Source organism: Dipodomys merriami, unplaced genomic scaffold (genome assembly GCF_024711535.1).
Source record: "Dipodomys merriami isolate MVZ:Mamm:240054 unplaced genomic scaffold, mDipMer1.0.p SCAF_617, whole genome shotgun sequence".
NCBI lineage: Eukaryota > Metazoa > Chordata > Mammalia > Rodentia > Heteromyidae > Dipodomys > Dipodomys merriami.
In genome coordinates this window covers 121,499-138,232 of record NW_027206199.1, presented here as the reverse complement: position 1 = coordinate 138,232, position 16,734 = coordinate 121,499, and the positions used below count along the sequence as shown (strand labels likewise).

The following is a 16,734-nucleotide window of genomic DNA, read 5'->3' as shown; positions in this document are numbered from 1 at the left end:
GTGGCTCAAAGTGGTAAAGTACTAGCCTGAGCTCAGGGACAGCGCCCAAGCCCCAAGTTCAATCCCCACATGCACAAAAAAAAAAAAAAGTAGAAACACTATATTGCTAATTCCTATTACTGTAAATAGTTGGTACAATACTATACTAGCCATCATTTCATCTATTTAGAAAATGTTACAACCATCGGGCGCTGGTGGCTCATGCTTGTAATCCTAGCTACTCAGAATTCTGGCTGAGATCTGAGGATCACAGTTCAAAGCCAGCCTGGGCAGAAAAGTCCATGAGACTCTTTTTGGTCGGTCGTAGGGCTTGAACCCCAGGCTTGGGCGCTGTCCCTGGGCTGTTCAGCTCAAGGCGAGCGCTCTATTGCTTGAGCACAGCACCACTTCCAGTTTTCTAGTAGTTTATTGGAGATAAGAGTCTCATGGACGTTCCTGCCCGGGCTGGCTTTGAACCGATGCCCGGTTTCCGTGAGACCAGAAAACAGGAAGCATCAGAAAACAGGAAGTGGCGCTGTGGCTCAAGTGGTAGAGCACTTGCCTTGAGCTAAAGAGCTGAGGGACAGTGCCCAGGCCCAGAGTTCAAGCCCCACGATCGACAAAAAGAAAGAAAGAGAGAGAGAGGGAAGGAAGGAAGGAAGGAAGGAAGGAAGGAAGGAAGGAAGGAAGGAAGAAAGGAAGAAAATGTTACAACCTTTAGATAATTACAAAACAACCTAACAATTTATGTGGAAACTACAAACTTTTTCCTAATTACTTAAAGTATTGATTCATCCTTTACTTTTGACACATCTTAACCAGACTAACAGGTTTCATATGACTGTTTAAGTAATCGCTACAGTAATTTCATTCCACAGACTAGCTCGACACTAAAATGACAACAACCCAAAGTGAATGAAGTTGAAAGACTAACAACAGATCAAATTGATTACTGGGAAGAATTACAGAGACCATGTGCAAATTACAACATTGATTCTCACTAGAGTTATAGTCCTTTAAAAAAAAAAAAAAAGCCAGCAGTAGAGCACATGATTGAAACGCAAGAAGCCTGGGGTCAATCTCCACAACAGAAAACGGAGCTACCTATACTTGCTGAATAAAAGTGAACTGCACAACTAATTATAGTTGGTCTTTCTGTCTTACACATGAACATAAATCTAGTAAGCTCTGTCATAAAATCATTATGGTGTGGGCTAAAGGTATAGGCTCTGTAGTAAAGTACTTTCCTAGCATGCACAAGGTCCTGGACTCTACCCCAGCATAACACACACACACACACACACACACACACACACACACACACACACACACACACGAAAATGATAAATATCACCTCAAATATTTGAGACCATCCAAACAGTGATGAAAGTAGTTATTATTGTTCCTTTAGAAATTCAGAGCTGCTGGGAAGATGGCTCAGTGGTAGAGTGCTTGCCTCACAAGCCCAAGGCCCTGGGTTCAATTCCTCAGTACCACATAAACAGAAAAAGCTGGAAGCGGCACTGTGGCTCAAGTGGTAGAGCACTAGCCTGGAGCTGAGGGACAGCACCCAGGCCCAGAGTTCAAGCCCCATGGACCAACAAAAAAAAAAAAGAAAGAAAGGAAGGAAGGAAGGAAGGAAAGAAAGAAAGACAGACAGACAGACAGACAGAAAGAAAGAAAGAAAGAAAGAGAGAGAGAAAGAAATTCAGAGTTGGGAATGTAGCTCAATGGTAGACCACTGGCCTCCATCCACAGCACTGCAAACAAGCAAAAAGCAATCCAAAGAGTATTCATTCATTAATTTAACAGTGTGTATCAAGGTTTCAAAACATTGGCATTCTGACATTTAGGGCCACAGAACTCTTTGCTGGGGGGGGGGGGGGCAGGTGGAGAAGGGCACTATAGGATATTTTACAGTCTCCCTGGCCTGTTCCCACTACATACCAAGATATTTAAGCAATGTTCCCTATAGGTCATGACATCCCAAAATGTCTCCAACCATTTCTAAAATCTCATAGGTATAAACACACTGGGTTATGAACCAGCCTCACTGTTCATCCTTACTGTCTATAGAAGTCCCAAAAGCAAAATAACCAAAGTTATAAAAACACTTTATGAAGCAAATTGTATGACTCATGGTAGAATTATGACCTGAGTTTTCCGTCCTCTTTAGAAATACCACAGAGCAAGAACAACATACCCAAAAAGAGAGGCATGCCATTTTCATGCCTGTCTTTTCTGGCAGTCACTGAAGTTCCTAAAGCAAGCCAAGGAAAAACTATCATACTCCAGGATAAGTATACCAAAACCTCTCCCAACTCTCTTGCACTGGTCATGACTCTTTTTGGTGCTGGGGGAATAGGAATTAATATATTCCATTTGGGCTTAGGCAGTAAATGTGCCAGTCGATAACATATTTTTACTAAAAATACTAGTTAAACTCAACTAACCAGAGGAAAACCCTTTAATTAATTAAAGAGTTTAGGAGGAAGATTTCTTTCCAGTTTATCTCTCATAGAAAATCTTGTGCCTTAGCACAAAATGCTGAACAAAATCACACTTTTTCCATTTCGTAGTGCCTCAGTTTATGTTTATGAAGATCAACTATGACCAACCAGTATTCAATATTCAGGATAATGCAGATACAGGATCAAGTTTAAAAATGATTCCTGAGCCGGGCGCTGGTGGCTCACGCCTGTAATCCTAGCTACTCAGGAGGCTAAGAACTGAGGATCGCGGTTCAAAGCCAGCCCGGGCAGGAGAGACCGTGAGACTCCTATCTCAAATAAACCACCAGAAAACCGGAAGTGGTGCTGTAGCTCAAGTGGTAGAGCGCTCGCCCTGAGCTGAAGAGCTGAAGGACAGCGCCCAGGCCCAGAGTTCAAGCCCCACGACCGACAAAAAAAAAAAAAGATTTCAACTCAGGGTCTCATGCCTGCTTGGTTTTATTACTTAGGGCTGAAGGGCTGGCACTCTAAAACTTAAGTCAAATCTTCAGCCCATTTTTTTGGTTAGCCATGTAGTCCTGAGAACTTTTCTGCCCAGACTAACTTCAAACCAAGACCCTCCAGATCTCAGCTTCCTGAGTAGCTAGCACTACTGGCACCAGCCACCTGGTACCCAGATGAGGAGGAAAAAAAAAAAAAAAAGCTTGCCCGCTATACTAATAAAACTTATCTCCTAATTTATAATACTTTAGCAATAAAATATAGCTAGCATGTTCTCATACTCAACATAAATGCAAACAAAAAGCATTTCAAAAATCTGCTCAAGGGCTGGGAAGGTGGCTCAGTGGTAGAGCGCTTGCCTTGCATGCATGAGGCCCTGGGTTCGATTCCTCAGCACCACATAAGCAAAATGAAAAAAGCCGGAAGTGGCACTGTGGCTCAAGTGGTAGAGCGCTAGCCTTGAGCTGAAGAGCTGAGGGACAGAGCCCAGGCCCAGAGTTCAGGCCCCACGACCAGACCCAAAAAAAAAAAAAAAAAAAAATCTGCTCAAGGCTGGGAAGGTGGCTCGGTGGTAGAGTACTTGCCTTCCATGCATGAGGCCTTGGGTTCAATTCCTCAGCACCACATAAGCAGAAAAACCCCAGAAGTGGCACTGTGGCTCAAGTGGTAGAGCACTAGCCTTGAGCTGAAGAGCTAAGGGACAGAGCCCAGACCCAGAGTTCAGGCCCCACGACTGACTAAAAAAAAAAAAATCTGTTCAAAACAGCAATATCCCTCAGGAGGGTAAGGGGGGATACAGAAATGGGAAGGAAAAGGATAAACAAATGCAGCAGCAGTACCCACTAGACACTATGTTGAAAATGAATTGTGGGGGCTGGGAAGGTGGCTCAGTGGTAGAGTGCTTGCCTTGCAAGCCTGAGGCCCTGGGTTCGATTCCTCAGCACCATATAAGCAAAAAGAAAAAAAGACGGAAGTGGCACTGTGGCTCAAGTGGTAGAGCGCTAGCCTTGAGCTGAAGAACTGAGGGACAGCGCCCAGGCCCAGAGTTCAGGCCCCACAACCGGACCCAAAAAAAAAGAAAATGAATTGTGGGGAGAGATGGAAAAAATTGGAAGAGAGCAAGGGAAGGGGTGACACTGCCCAAAAAGAAACGAACTCAGTACCTGACTTATGTAACTGTAATCCCCATGTATATCACCTTTATAATAACAATTAAAACTTTTTAATAAAAAAAGAGCAATATCAAGATGTTGAAAATGAACTTTACAATTTGGGGGGAGGGAAGAGTTGGGGAGGTGAGTAGGGAAGGGATGGTAAGGGAAAACAAAGGAGGAGGTAACAAGGTTGATAGGAAATGTACTTGTTACCTTACTCATGTAACTGTAACCCCTCTGTACAGTATTTTTACAATAAAAAACATAAAAAAGAGCAATATCTTCTCAACATAGATACTTAGCAAATTTTATTTCTCATAAGTCAATCCAAACGTCAGTAATAACTAAGCCAGGCACCAGTGGCTCACACCTGTAATCCTAGCTACTCAGGAGGCCGAGATCTAGGATTGAAGTTCAAAGCCAGCCCGGGCAGGAAAATCCATGAGACTCTTTTTTTTTGGGGGGGGGCCCGGTCGTGGGGCCTGAACTTCTGGGCCTGGGCGCTGACCCTCAGCTCTTCAGCTCAAGGCTAGCACTCTACCACTTGAGCACAGCGCCACTTCCGGCTTTTTTTTTCTTTTTGCTTACATGGTGCTGAGTAATCGAACCCAGGGCCTCAGGCATGCAAGGCAAGCGCTCTACCACTGAGCCACCTTCTCAGCCCCGTGAGACTCTTATCTCCAATAAACCACTCCAAAAACTGGAAGTGGTGCAGTGGCTCAAATGGTAGAGCGCTAGCCTTGAGCTAAAGGGCTGAAGACAGGCCCAGAGTTCAAGCCCCATCCAACAAAAAACAAACCAAAACCAAATGTCAGTAATCACCTATAGGGCAATTTGATTATAGAGAAGTATGGCAAAGCAGAATTACTGCAAAATGTTTTGGGTTTTTTGTTGTTGGTCATGGGGCTTGAACTCTGGGCTTGAGGGCTGTCTCTCAGCTATTCAGCTCAAGGCAAGTGCTCTACCACTTGAGCTATAGCACCACTTCCAGTTTTCTGGTGGTTTATTGGAGACAAGAGTTTCACGGACTTTCCTGCTGGGGCTGGCTTTGAACCTAGATCCTCAGATCTCAGCCTCCTGAGTAGCTAGGATTTCAGGCATGAGCCACCAGTGCCCAGATGCAAAAAAAATTTTTTTGAAAATATTTTTTATACTGTTTCCTGGTCCCTGAATAGAATTAAAACCGAATTGATGACCCCAGCACGGGCAGGTTTTCAAAGTTCCTGGGAACCAGACTGGTAGTTCACACCACTAAATCCCAGTACTTGGGAGGATGAGGCAGAAAGATCTTCTGATCCAAGCCAGCCTGGCTATATAGCAATACCAGCTCAAAAATAAATGAAGCCAAAAGAAAAACACAAGAGCCTCTGGGCAATTCTAATGTATCACAGCTCTAAAGCAACTGAATGATTGTTTTTCTTTATGATTTCTCCTCACATTTTCCCCTTGCTAATTCTTAGTATGCCCCTAACATCTCAAAGACAACTTTGGAAATTATTTTAATATTCAGACAAACTTTTAAGATGTAGATAAAATATTGAATACTTTATATGAAACTCAAGGCCATAATGGACATGCAAGTTATTACAGATAAATCCTTAAATAGTTCTCAAAGAAGTTCACACACATCTAGGATTCCCTAAGGTATTTTATGAAAATCTTAAAAAGAATGTGTGATCAGTCTACTTATGACTACCTTAAGGAGACTGGGGAGGTGGAAAATTTGTATTTCTTGTTCATACAACTCTATTTCATTTTTGTTTTTGTTTGGGTTGGAGGGTTGAAAGAAGAGGGTAGGATAAGACAGATTCTCTATGTAGCTAGGCTGGCCTCTAACTCTGGATCCTCCTTAACTGAGTCTCTCTAGGGCTGGGTGTTAGGATTATAGACATGAAACACCAACACCACACTGAGCTCTATTATTTCCTTTTTAAGTAATTAGTGTTACTATAACTTTTTCTATAAATGCTACCTCCCTCAAAGAAAAACGCACGTTAAACTGAAGAAAATTAACTTTTGTGCCAGTTCTGGGGCTTGAACTCAGGACCTGGGAGCTGTACCTGAGCCATTTTGCTCCAGGCTAGCGCTTTGTCACTTGAGCCACAGCACCATTTCTGGCTTTTCTGTGTTAATTGGAGGTAAGAGTCTGAAGAACTTTACTGTCCTGGGTGGCTTTGAACTACAATACTCAGATCTCAGCCTCCTGAGTAGAGTTAACCACCCATTTCTGGCTTTTCTGTGTTAATTGGAGGTAAGAGTCTGAAGGACTTTACTGTCCTGGGTGGCTTTGAACTACAATACTCAGATCTCAGCCTCCTGAGTAGAGTTAACCACCAGCCCCCAGAGAAAACTTTTTTCTTCTTTTTTTGGCCTGTCCTGGGGCTTAAATTCACAGCCTGGGCACTGTCCCTGAGGCTCTGTGCTCAAGGCTAGCACTCTACCACTTGAGCCACAGCGCCACTTCTGGTTTTTTCTGTTTATGTGATATTGAGGAATTGAACCCAGGGCTTCAAGCACTCTAAGCCACATTCCCAATCCAAAAAACTGACTTTTAAAAAGTTTGTGCTTGGTGGATAGAGCTCATGAATGCAGCATACTGGGTTCAGTCTCTACACCCCAAACAAAAATAAACAGGCCTTCCTGAAAAGTTAAAAAAAAAAAAATTCTAGCACCTATCATTTAAGCTATTTTCTTTTTCTTTAAACTTTGATTACAGGAGAGAGTAAAGCCATAACTAATAAAAAAAAAAAAAAACATGCTGGACTAGCCTAGAGATCTTAGATCTCTCCCAATCAAATGTTTCCTTTACAGGTGTGAACACAGCAACAGGAATTTCTACAATACGAGCTAATGTCTGTGGAAATTGGAAAAAAAGTTTGAATTTTCAGTACAATATCTTGCAATGTCAAATACTTGGCAGGTGTTGCTTAAGTCGGCTTCTCCAAATATCAGAAGGAAAAAAAATACAGCCCGTTAGTTTTCCACAAAACTATTACATCCTCTTTGTATTTAAATTCGAGGGCTTAGCAGATTCTGGAAACACGGTTCACCTTTTTGCTTTTCGATTTCCGAAGAGAAACTTCGCGCAATAAGCAAGAATAGGACAACGAGAATAAAAAGCCGGGAACCCTCGACGTGAATTTATAAGGATGCCCTATTTGATTTTCATTGAGCTTTTTTTTTTTAACCACAGTTTATGCTTTCAAGAACCCAAAAGGACAACGTCCACGATCCCCGAACTACTCGAAGAATTTGCTTAAACGTGGTATTAGGCCAATGCTTTTTCTCTTCAAGCGTGGTCTGAAAATGGACTTTCCAAATACTTGTCGGTGCCTCAAGGTCGTCAAGATAAAAATAAAACTTCAACTCCATCCCAGCCCCGCAGGACTGGCCGCCAAGGCATCCTTCCCCGCCAGCCGAGCCCTTCCGTCCCGGTTTGGCGACGGGGACTTGGCCGCCGCCACCGCCGCCCGCGACGCCCGGGACACCCGGCCCCGCGCAGGGCGGGGCCCACGGGCCGAAACCGCAGGGACACCGGGCTCCCCCCGCAGACCACCGGGCCCCGGGGGCGCGGGCGGCCTGCCCCGGCGCCAGGGCCCCGCCAGGAGCCCCCCCAGCCTCGATTCACGAGCGAGGGATCCGGGTTCCAGCACCAGGAAGAGCAGAGAGCGGCAGGGAACCAAAGCAGGGAAGGCGTCGGGGGCGACCACGGAGCGGGTCGGGGAGTGGGGGGAAGCGGACGCCTCACCTGCTCCTCTCGAGGCCGCCACTACAGGTCGCTGAGGGGACAACATGGAGCCTCTGCCTTCAGCAGAAGGGGCGCAGAGAGGGGCGGGCTGAGGCGGGCGGGAACCGGGCCCTGGAGGCGGGAAACGGGCGTGGCCTGAGCTCTGGAAGAAACTTGGGGAGAAGGAGGGGCTTCGCGGAGCTGCCACCACTGGAGAACCGGGGACGTGTGGACGCGACTTGACAGGCGGCACGGGGCGGGAAAACGCACGCGGCCCGGTCCCGCCACCGCACCGCCGAGTACGCACGCGCAGGCTACCTGTAGCAATGTACTGAAGGCTCCGGTCCGCTGGGAATTGTAGTCCGGAGCTTTCAGGGCGCGGCCCGCGGCCCTCATTCTGCTCACTCATCCGGGGCGGGGAGAGGGTGGGGCTGGGTGGGATGGGCGAGGGTGTCACGCTACTGAACTACAACTCCCACAAGGCCGTGCGGGGAAGGGAGCGGGAAAGGAGGGACCCTTCCTGCAGATAACTCCGCCCGGTGCCTAGCGTAAAGACCAGGCCCGGGCGGAGGCCGGGGGGAGGCTCTTTCCGCGAACCCCCAAACCACCAACGCTAGCCGAAATCATAGATGAGCGACCGGAAGGCTTCAATCCCGGATGACGTGAACGTTTTCGATGATTTTGACTTCACAAGGACCGGCAGCCCTGACTTCATTACCACCATTATCATCGTTGCCTCCTTTTCCTGACTCATGTCAAGCCTGATGTACACTATCACCGCTGAGATAGATAATGTGGGGTGGTGTACACCTGTAATCTCAGCAATGGGGATACCGAGGTAAAAAGGATCGAGAGTTCAAGGCCAGTCTAAACTACACTGCAAGTTGAAAGCCAGCCTGAACTATGTAGCCAGCCTCTCTCTCTTTCCTCTCTCCCTCTCTCTCTTTCCCCCTTCCCTCCTCCTTCTCTGTCTCCCTCCCTTTCTTTCTCTCTCCTTCTCCCTTTCTCTCTTTCTTCCTCCCTCCCAACCCCCCTCATCTTTTGTAAACCTCAAGCTTACCCAGAACCTTGTTTAGAAGCTGTTTTTTCGAACATTCCCAAACGAAGGACAAGATTAGTACAAAATGAAGTTCTCTGAGAAAGATTTTACTGATACTTCATACAAAATAGGGAAGGTATCACTTGCCACTATAGAAAAATGATTTGGGGATGAGGATAGTTTTTGGGTATAAGTACCTGGTGGAAATTATGGGTAACTAAAACATCCCAGGGCCAATACTACATTACTATGACCTCATTCACTCAACAAATGGTTGTACTTTCTTCCTTCAGCCTCAACTTGGAACTATTACAGCCTACAGCCTAACCTGAATCTCATTCAGCTACCTTGAGCCCTTGAGCTATATTTTTTTTTAACTTCCTAAGTGATTGGCCTGAGGTAGAAAAGTAGAAGTAATTCTGCCTTATCCTATCTAAAGAGAACTTGTTTTAGTCCCATCTCCCCACCCTCACCCTCACCCCCTGGCTTTCTGATTATCCTAACACTCTGCAAGATTGTTTGGGAAATCTATGCCAGGCATTGGTGGCTCATACCTGCAATCCTAGTTACTCAGGAGGCTGAGATCTGAGGCTCATAACTTGAAGCCAGCCCAGGCAGGAAAGTCTATGAGACTCTTATCTTCAATTAACCAACAACAACAAAAGCCAGAAGTGGAGTTCAAGCCCTAGGATGAGAATAAATAACTTTTTTTGGTCAGTTGTGGGGCTTGAACTTGGCCTGGGTGCTGTCCCTAAGCATCTTTGTGCTACCACTTGAACCGAAACACTACTTCTGAGTTTTGAGGGGTTTATTGGAGATAAGAGTCTCGGGGAGTTTTTCTCGCACTGGCTTCAAATCACAATCCTTAGATCTCAGCCTCCTGAGTAGCTAGGATTATAGGCGTGAGCTACTGGCACCCAGCAAATAAATAAATTTTTAAAAATTAAATCTAAGTCAGATCTAGGCCAACTAGAGACAACAAGAAACTAGAGAAGTGAATGAACATCAGGGCAAGAGGTTATTGCTGTGTAGAAAGCATTAAGAAATTACACAAATAAAGGGCATGCTCTAAAAGAAAGGCCAAAGGCCAATGACTTGACATAATTACAACTCATTGTATAAGAATTTGAAATTGGGGGCTGGGAAGGTGGCTCAGTGGTAGAGCGCTTGCCTTGCATGCCTGAGGCCCTGGGTTCGATTCCTCAGCACCACATAAGCAAAAAGAAAAAAGCCAGAGTGGTGCTTTGGCTCAAGTTGTAGAGTGCTAGCCTTGAGCTGAAGAGCTGAGGGACAGCACCCAGGCCCAGAGTTCAGGGCCCACAACCAGACCCAAAAAAAAAAAAAAAAGAATTTGAAATTGGGGCTGGGAAGTTGGCTCAGTGGTAGAGTACTTGACTTGCATGCATGCAGCCCTAGGTTCGATTCCTCAGCACCAAATAAGAAGAAAAAACCTGGAAGTGGCACTGTGGCTCAAATGGTAGGGCGCTAGCCTTGAGCTGAAGAGCTGAGGGACAGCGCCCAGGCCCAGAGTTCAGCCTCTATGACCAACAAAAAAAAAAAAAAAAAAGAAGGGCTGGGAAGGTGACTCAGTGGTAGAGTGCTTGCCTTGCATTCATGAAGCCCTGGGTTTGATTCCTCAGCACCACATAAATGGTGCTGTAGCTCAAGTGGTAGAGCACTAGCCTTGAGCTGAAGAGCTGAGGGACAGCGCCCAGGCCCAGAGCTCAGGCCCCATGACAGCAAAAAAAACAAAAAAAGAATTTGAAATTTCTTACATATCCCAGCATTCTCTATTCTCTTTCTCTGCACTACAGTTCTCCATGAGACATTGTGTGTGTGTGTGTGTGTGTGTGTGTGTGTGTGTGTGTGTGTGTTTGCATGCATGCATGGGCTTGCACACGTGTGGCAGTCCTAGGGCTTGAACTCAGGGCCTGGGTACTGTCCCTGAACTTCCACACTCCAAGCTAGTTCTCTACCACTTGAGCCACAGTCCCACCTCTGGCTTTTTTTTTTTTGTCAATCCTGGGGCTTGAACTCTGGGCCTGAGGGCTATCCCTCAGCTCTTCAGCTCAAGGCTAGTGCTCACTTGAGCTACAGCGACAATTCTGGTTTCTGGTGGTTTATTGGAGATGAGTTTCACGACGGGGGGCTGGGAAGGTGGCTCAGTGGTAGAGCGCATGCCTTGCATGCCAGAGGCCCTGGGTTCGATTCCTCAGCACCATATAAGCAAAAAGAAAAAAGCCGGAAGTGGTGCTGTGGCTCAAGTGGTAGAGTGCTAGCCTTGAGCCGAAGAGCTGAGGGACAGCGCCCAGACCCAGAGTTCAGGCCCCATGACCGGACCCAAAAAAAAAAAAAAAGTTTCACGACGCCCGAGCTGGCTTTGAACCATGGTCCTCAGATCTCAGCCTCCTGAGTACTAGGATTACAGGCATGAGCCACCGGCACCTGGCCCTCTGGCTTTTTTTTTTTTTTTTTGGGGGGGGGGTCCGGTCGTGGGCCTGAACTCTGGGCCTGGGCACTGTCCCTCAGCTCTTCAGCTCAAGGCTAGTGCTCTACCACTTGAGCCACACTTCCGGCTTTTTTTTCTGCTTATGTGGTGTTGAGGAATCGAACCCAGGGCCTCACTGAGCCACCTTCCCAGCCCCCTCTGGCTTTTTTGATAGTTACAAGAGTCTCACAAACTTTCCTGTCTGGGCTGGCTTTGAACTGCAATCATCAGATCCCAACCTTCTGAGTAGCTAAGATTACAGGTGTAAGCCACTGGCACCTGGTTTCTCCATGAGATGTTTTACCATCTGACTTAAGAGTTTAGGTTTCCTCTCTCCCCACTAACATGTAAATTCTAAATGGAAAAGAATTATTATCTGCTTTGAATAAAACAGCTATATACCCATAGCCTTAGTGTCCACAGATAGTAGAGGCTAAAATTTCTTCTGAATTGATAGATGAAGAAGTATGGGGGCTGGTAATATGGCTTAGCAGCATAGTGGTTATCTAGCATGCATCTAGCTCTGGGTTCTATTCCTCAGTACCACATAAACAGAAAAGGCCAGAAGTGATGCTGTGACTCAAGTGGTAGAGCACTAGCCTTGAGAGAGGCTCAAGGACAGTGCCCAGGCCCTGAATTCAAGCTCCAGGACCAGCAAAAAACAAACAAATGAAGAAGTGTTAAATCTAACTACTCGCTTTCTGGCTTCTTTAAAATTAAATACCCAACTTTTTCTTCTTTTTTTTTTTGGGGGGGGGGGGGTCCGGTCGTGGCACCCAATCGGCCTGGGCAATGTCCCTCAGCTCTTCAGCTCAAGGCTAGCACTTGAGCCACAGCACTTCCGGCTTTTTAGTTTTTTTGCTATGTGGTGCTGAGGAATCAAACCCAGGGCCTCATGCATGCAAGGCAAGCACTCTACCACTGAGCCACTTTCCCAGCCCAAATACCTAACTTTTTCTATGGAACAATCCTCCCTGTTCTATGTTAAGGACTCCCAATAAAGCTGCACAGGAAGTAAAGAGAAAATACTGGCATTATAGCAGTCTTGGCACAACATCTTCAATGTCACAAGGGGCATCAGCCTTCCTCATACCTGGAAGAAGCTTGTAGCATTTGAAACAATATATTACATTTTAGGTGGATTTTAGGATTAGTCACAGCTTAGAAAGCAACCCCCTCCCACATGAGAAACATATTTTGCTGTTTTTACTTATTTTCAAGTATCCAGAATCATAACAACAAAGGACATTTAAAATGCTAAATATTGATGGGGCTGGGAAGGTGGCTCAGCGGGCGGTAGAGTGCATGCCTTGCAAGCATGAGGCCCTGGGTTCGATTCCTCAGCACCACATAAACAGAAAAAGCTGGAAGTGGCGCTGTGGCTCCAGTGGTAGAGCTCTAGCCTTGAGCTGAAGAGCTGAGGGGCAGCGCCCAGACCCAGAGTTCAGGCCCCATGACTGGCAAAAAACAAAAAACAAACAAATAAAATGCTAAATATTGATTAAATTGATTATAGCTGCCTTCAGCCATCTCATTTTGAATTGGATTCCATGGCATGACCAGGGATTGATCTGTCCTTGTGTTCTACTAAGAGATGACACATAGACACATTTGAATGGGTAAAACTATTGGCTTTGGGTCAGACTAACCTGGAAATGAATTTTGGCTCTAATGCTCATTAGCTGTGCAAGCTTGGATGAGTTAATTAGTCTCTGCTTCGTCATTCACAAAATAACAAATACCCACAAAATTGCACTGATGACTTATGTGCGGATAATGCTGAATAGTTATCATCATGTTCAAAACAAAGCCATAAATAGTCAAACTTCATATTTTATAAAGCACCAAATAGCAAAATTATTTTCTACAATGATGCCCACTGTGACTCAGGTTCCAAAGCTTTCCAAAAACAGAGCATTTATGTCCCAGACACTGTGCTAGGCAATAATGAATCTGCATAAAACACATTCCTGTCCTCCCAAAGACTCAATGTCTTATAACAAGTAAATATCACTCCCCATGATTGTACTGGGACAAAACAACTTAGAACAGAAGTTATCTCCCTGGACACCATTTAAACATCTACCTACAGTTTAGGGTGTACTAGAGCACGTGCTTAGCATGAATAAGGCCCTGTGTCTTACCCCTAGCCTGTGGTTCAAGTGACAGAGTACTATCCTTGAGTGAAAAAGCTAAGGGAAAGGCCCAGGCCATAAGTTCAAGCCCAAGGATGGGCACCAAAAAAAAAAAAGGTGCACTCTCTTATACCAGCAGTTCTTTATGCATCCTGTGTTTATAGATTGCATCAACAGACCACATGGAATGTTCAGTGGAGTTTTATGAAAGTACATTCTAAGCTGTTACCATGAGGATGAAATTGCCTAATGACAGAGTTCTCAAAACATATCCCTATCATTGACTCATCAGTGTATATACACTATTGATTTATTTATATTGGTGCTAAGGATCAAATTAGGACCTTCTGCATGCTAAAAAAAAAAAAAGCACTCTAGCATTGAGCTAGACCCCAGATCTATATGTATATGTTTGTATGTATATAAATTACATGTAAATGTATTTTTTTGGGTGTTTTTGTTTTTGTTTTTGCCAATCCTGGGGCTTGAACTCAGGGCCTAAGCAAGCACTGTCCCTGAGCTTTTTTGCTCACTTAAGCCACAGTGCCACTTCTGGCTTTTTCTGTTTATGTAATGCTGAGGAATTGAACCCAGGGCTTCATGTATGCAAGGCAAGCACTCTACCACTAAGCCACATTCCCAGTCCCTATTCTTTTGTTTTTTAGAAGGATTGTACTATATAGCCTAGGCTGGTCTTGAAGTCACAGTCCTGCCTCAGGTCTCTGGAGTGCTGTGCTTACAGGTCTGTACCATGATGTCAAGCCTCTCATTTTTTATTTTTGTCAACCATGGGGCTTGAACTCAGGGTCTGGGCTCTGTCCCTGGGCTCTTCTGCTCAAAGCTAGCAGTCTGTCACTTTGAGCCTCAGTGGTACTTCTGGTTTTCTAGTTGTTAATTGGAGATAACAGTCTATGAGTGCCATAGACTCTTTTTTTTTTTTTTTTGGTCTGGTCGTGGGGCCTAAACTCTGGGCCTGGGCACTGTCCCTCAGCTCTTCAGCTCAAGGCTAGTGCTCTACCACTTGAGCCACAGCACCACTTTCGGCTTTTGTTTTCCTGCGTATGTGGTACTGAGGAATCGAACCCAGGGCCTCATGCATACAAGGCAAGTGCTCTACCACTAAGCCAACTTCCCAGCCCTGCCATAGACCTTTTTTTTTTTTTTTATTGTGAAAATACTGTACAGAGGGGTTACAATTATATGGGCAAGATAATGAGTACATTTCTTATCAAGCATTGTAGCCTCCTCCTTTGTTTCCCCTTCCAATCCCTTCCCATCCTCCCCCCCCCCCACACTCCCACCCTCCTTGCCATAGACTCTTATCTCATGGACTCTTCTCAAAGTCAGCTGCCAGGGCTGTTTTTTTTGTTTTTGTTTTTGTTTTTTTGGTCGGTCCTGGGCTTGAATTCTGGGCCTGGGCACTCTCCCTGTGCTCTTCAGCTCAAGGCAAGTGCTCTACCACTTGAGCCACAGCGCCACTTCTGGTTTTTTAGTGGTTTATTGGAGATCAGAGTCTTCATGGACTTTCCTGCCCAGGCTAGCTTTGAACTGTGATCCTCAGATTTCAGCCTCCTGAGTAGCTAGGATTATAGATTTAAGCCACTGGCGCCCAGCCAGGGGTGGCTTTCTCAGATCTCTGTTCTCAGATCTCTACCTCCTGAGTAGCTAAGATTACAGGCATGAGCCACCAGTGCTCTGGTATTTGAGATTGAAACCAGGGCTTCAAACATGGGAAACACAGTCAACCGCTATACTATATTCTCAACTGTACTCTCAACTAATTTAATTTTTCAATATATGTCCTTGTTTTCTAAAATGAAGAAGGAGTAGGGGCATAGCTCAGCAGTAGAACATGTGTTTATTATGACAAGGAAAAACACTGGGTTCAATCCCCAAAATAAAAACGTTGAGATGAGAAAATACCTATCGAAATCCTAGTCCCAAAAAAGACAAGATAAGCTGGGCTGTTGACTCACGCCTGCCATCCTAGCTACTCAGAAGGCTGAGATCTGAGGATCAGAATTTGAAGCCAGTGCAGGCAGAAAAAGTCTGTGAAAGTCTTATCTCCAGTAAACTACTCAGAAAAAGCTGGAAGTGGGGCTGTGGTTCAGGTGGTAGAGCATTAGTCTTGGGCACAAAATGGCTCAGGGACAGAGCCCAGACCCTGAGTTCAAGCACCAGGATGGGCAAAAAAAAAAAAAAAGACAAGACACAGGAAGGAAAGGCCTCGTATAATATCTCAGCAGTAAAAGTTAAACTCCTGAGAAATAAGCTCCAGTGAGCACCTTCAAAATCTCTAGTGAAGGATTGAACGTGTAGCTCAGTTGGTAGAGTGGCAGCCAATGAGCAAAATGTCAGGAACTGAGTTTGAGTTTGAGTTCTAGTCTTAGAACAACAACAACAACAAAAAGAACAAAAGTCCATGTGAAGCTGGGCATTGGTGGCTCCTATGTACAATCCTAACTACTCAAGAAGCTCAGATCTGAGGATCATGGTCTAAGACCAGCCTAAGACGCCGGGTGCTGGTGGCTCACGCCTGTAATTCCAGCTACTCAGGAGGCTGAGATCTGAAGATCGCAGTTCAAAGCCAGACTGGGCAGGAAAGTCCATGAAACTCTTATATCCAATAAACCGCCAGAAAACCGGAAGTGGTGCTGTAGCTCAAGTGGTAGAGCACTAGCCTTGAACTGAAGTGCTAAGGGGCAGCTTAGGCCCAGAGTTCAAGCCCAAGAGCGACAAAAAAAAAAAAAAAAAAACAGCCTAAGAAAATAAATATGAAGGCTGGGAAGTTGGCTTAGTGGTAGAGTGCTTGCCTTGCATGCATGAGGTCCTGGGTTCCATTCCTTAGTACCACATAAGCAGAAAAAGCTGGAAGTGGCACTGTGGCTCAAGTGGTAGAGCACTAGTTTTGAGCTGAAGAGCTGAGGGACAGTACCCAGGCACAGAGTTCAGGCCCCACAACTGACAAAATAAAGAAGAAAGAAAGAAAGAAAATAAATATGAGCGTCTCTTTATCTCCAGTTAACCAGCAAAAAACCAGAAATGGAAGTATGATTCAAGTGTGCTTGTTCAAAAAGCCAAGTAGAAGCTTGAGCTTGAGGCCCTGAATTTCGAGCTCCAGTACCGCTCACGCACGCACACACACACACACACACACAGATGTCATGTAAAGGAGCTCAAGAAACTAATCTCCCCCAAAATTAATAACACAATTAACAAATGGGCAAAGAAGTTAAATGGAGACTTCTCAGAAGAAGTAAC

At 45.3% G+C, this 16,734-nt stretch overlaps 1 protein-coding gene across 4 annotated transcripts in view; it reads right to left on the bottom strand.

The window, feature by feature from the left end:
• LOC138814849 (atlastin-3) overlaps window positions 1–16,734 on the bottom strand; it is a 76,041-nt gene that overhangs the window by 54,124 nt on the left and 5,183 nt on the right. Inside the window, exons 1-2 of one of the 4 annotated variants that reach the window (XM_070003924.1) lie at window positions 8,130–8,198; window positions 7,833–7,984 (exon numbers count right to left, since the gene is read on the bottom strand). The exons of 1 other annotated variant lie outside the window; for it this stretch is intronic. In XM_070003924.1, coding sequence (XP_069860025.1) covers window positions 7,833–7,878 — 46 coding nt within the window. In that variant the 5' untranslated portion in view covers window positions 7,879–7,984; window positions 8,130–8,198. Of the gene's footprint in view, window positions 1–7,832; window positions 7,985–8,129; window positions 8,389–16,734 lie in introns of those variants that run through there. 2 more of the 4 variants (XM_070003923.1, XM_070003922.1) reach the window with 2 other exon arrangements.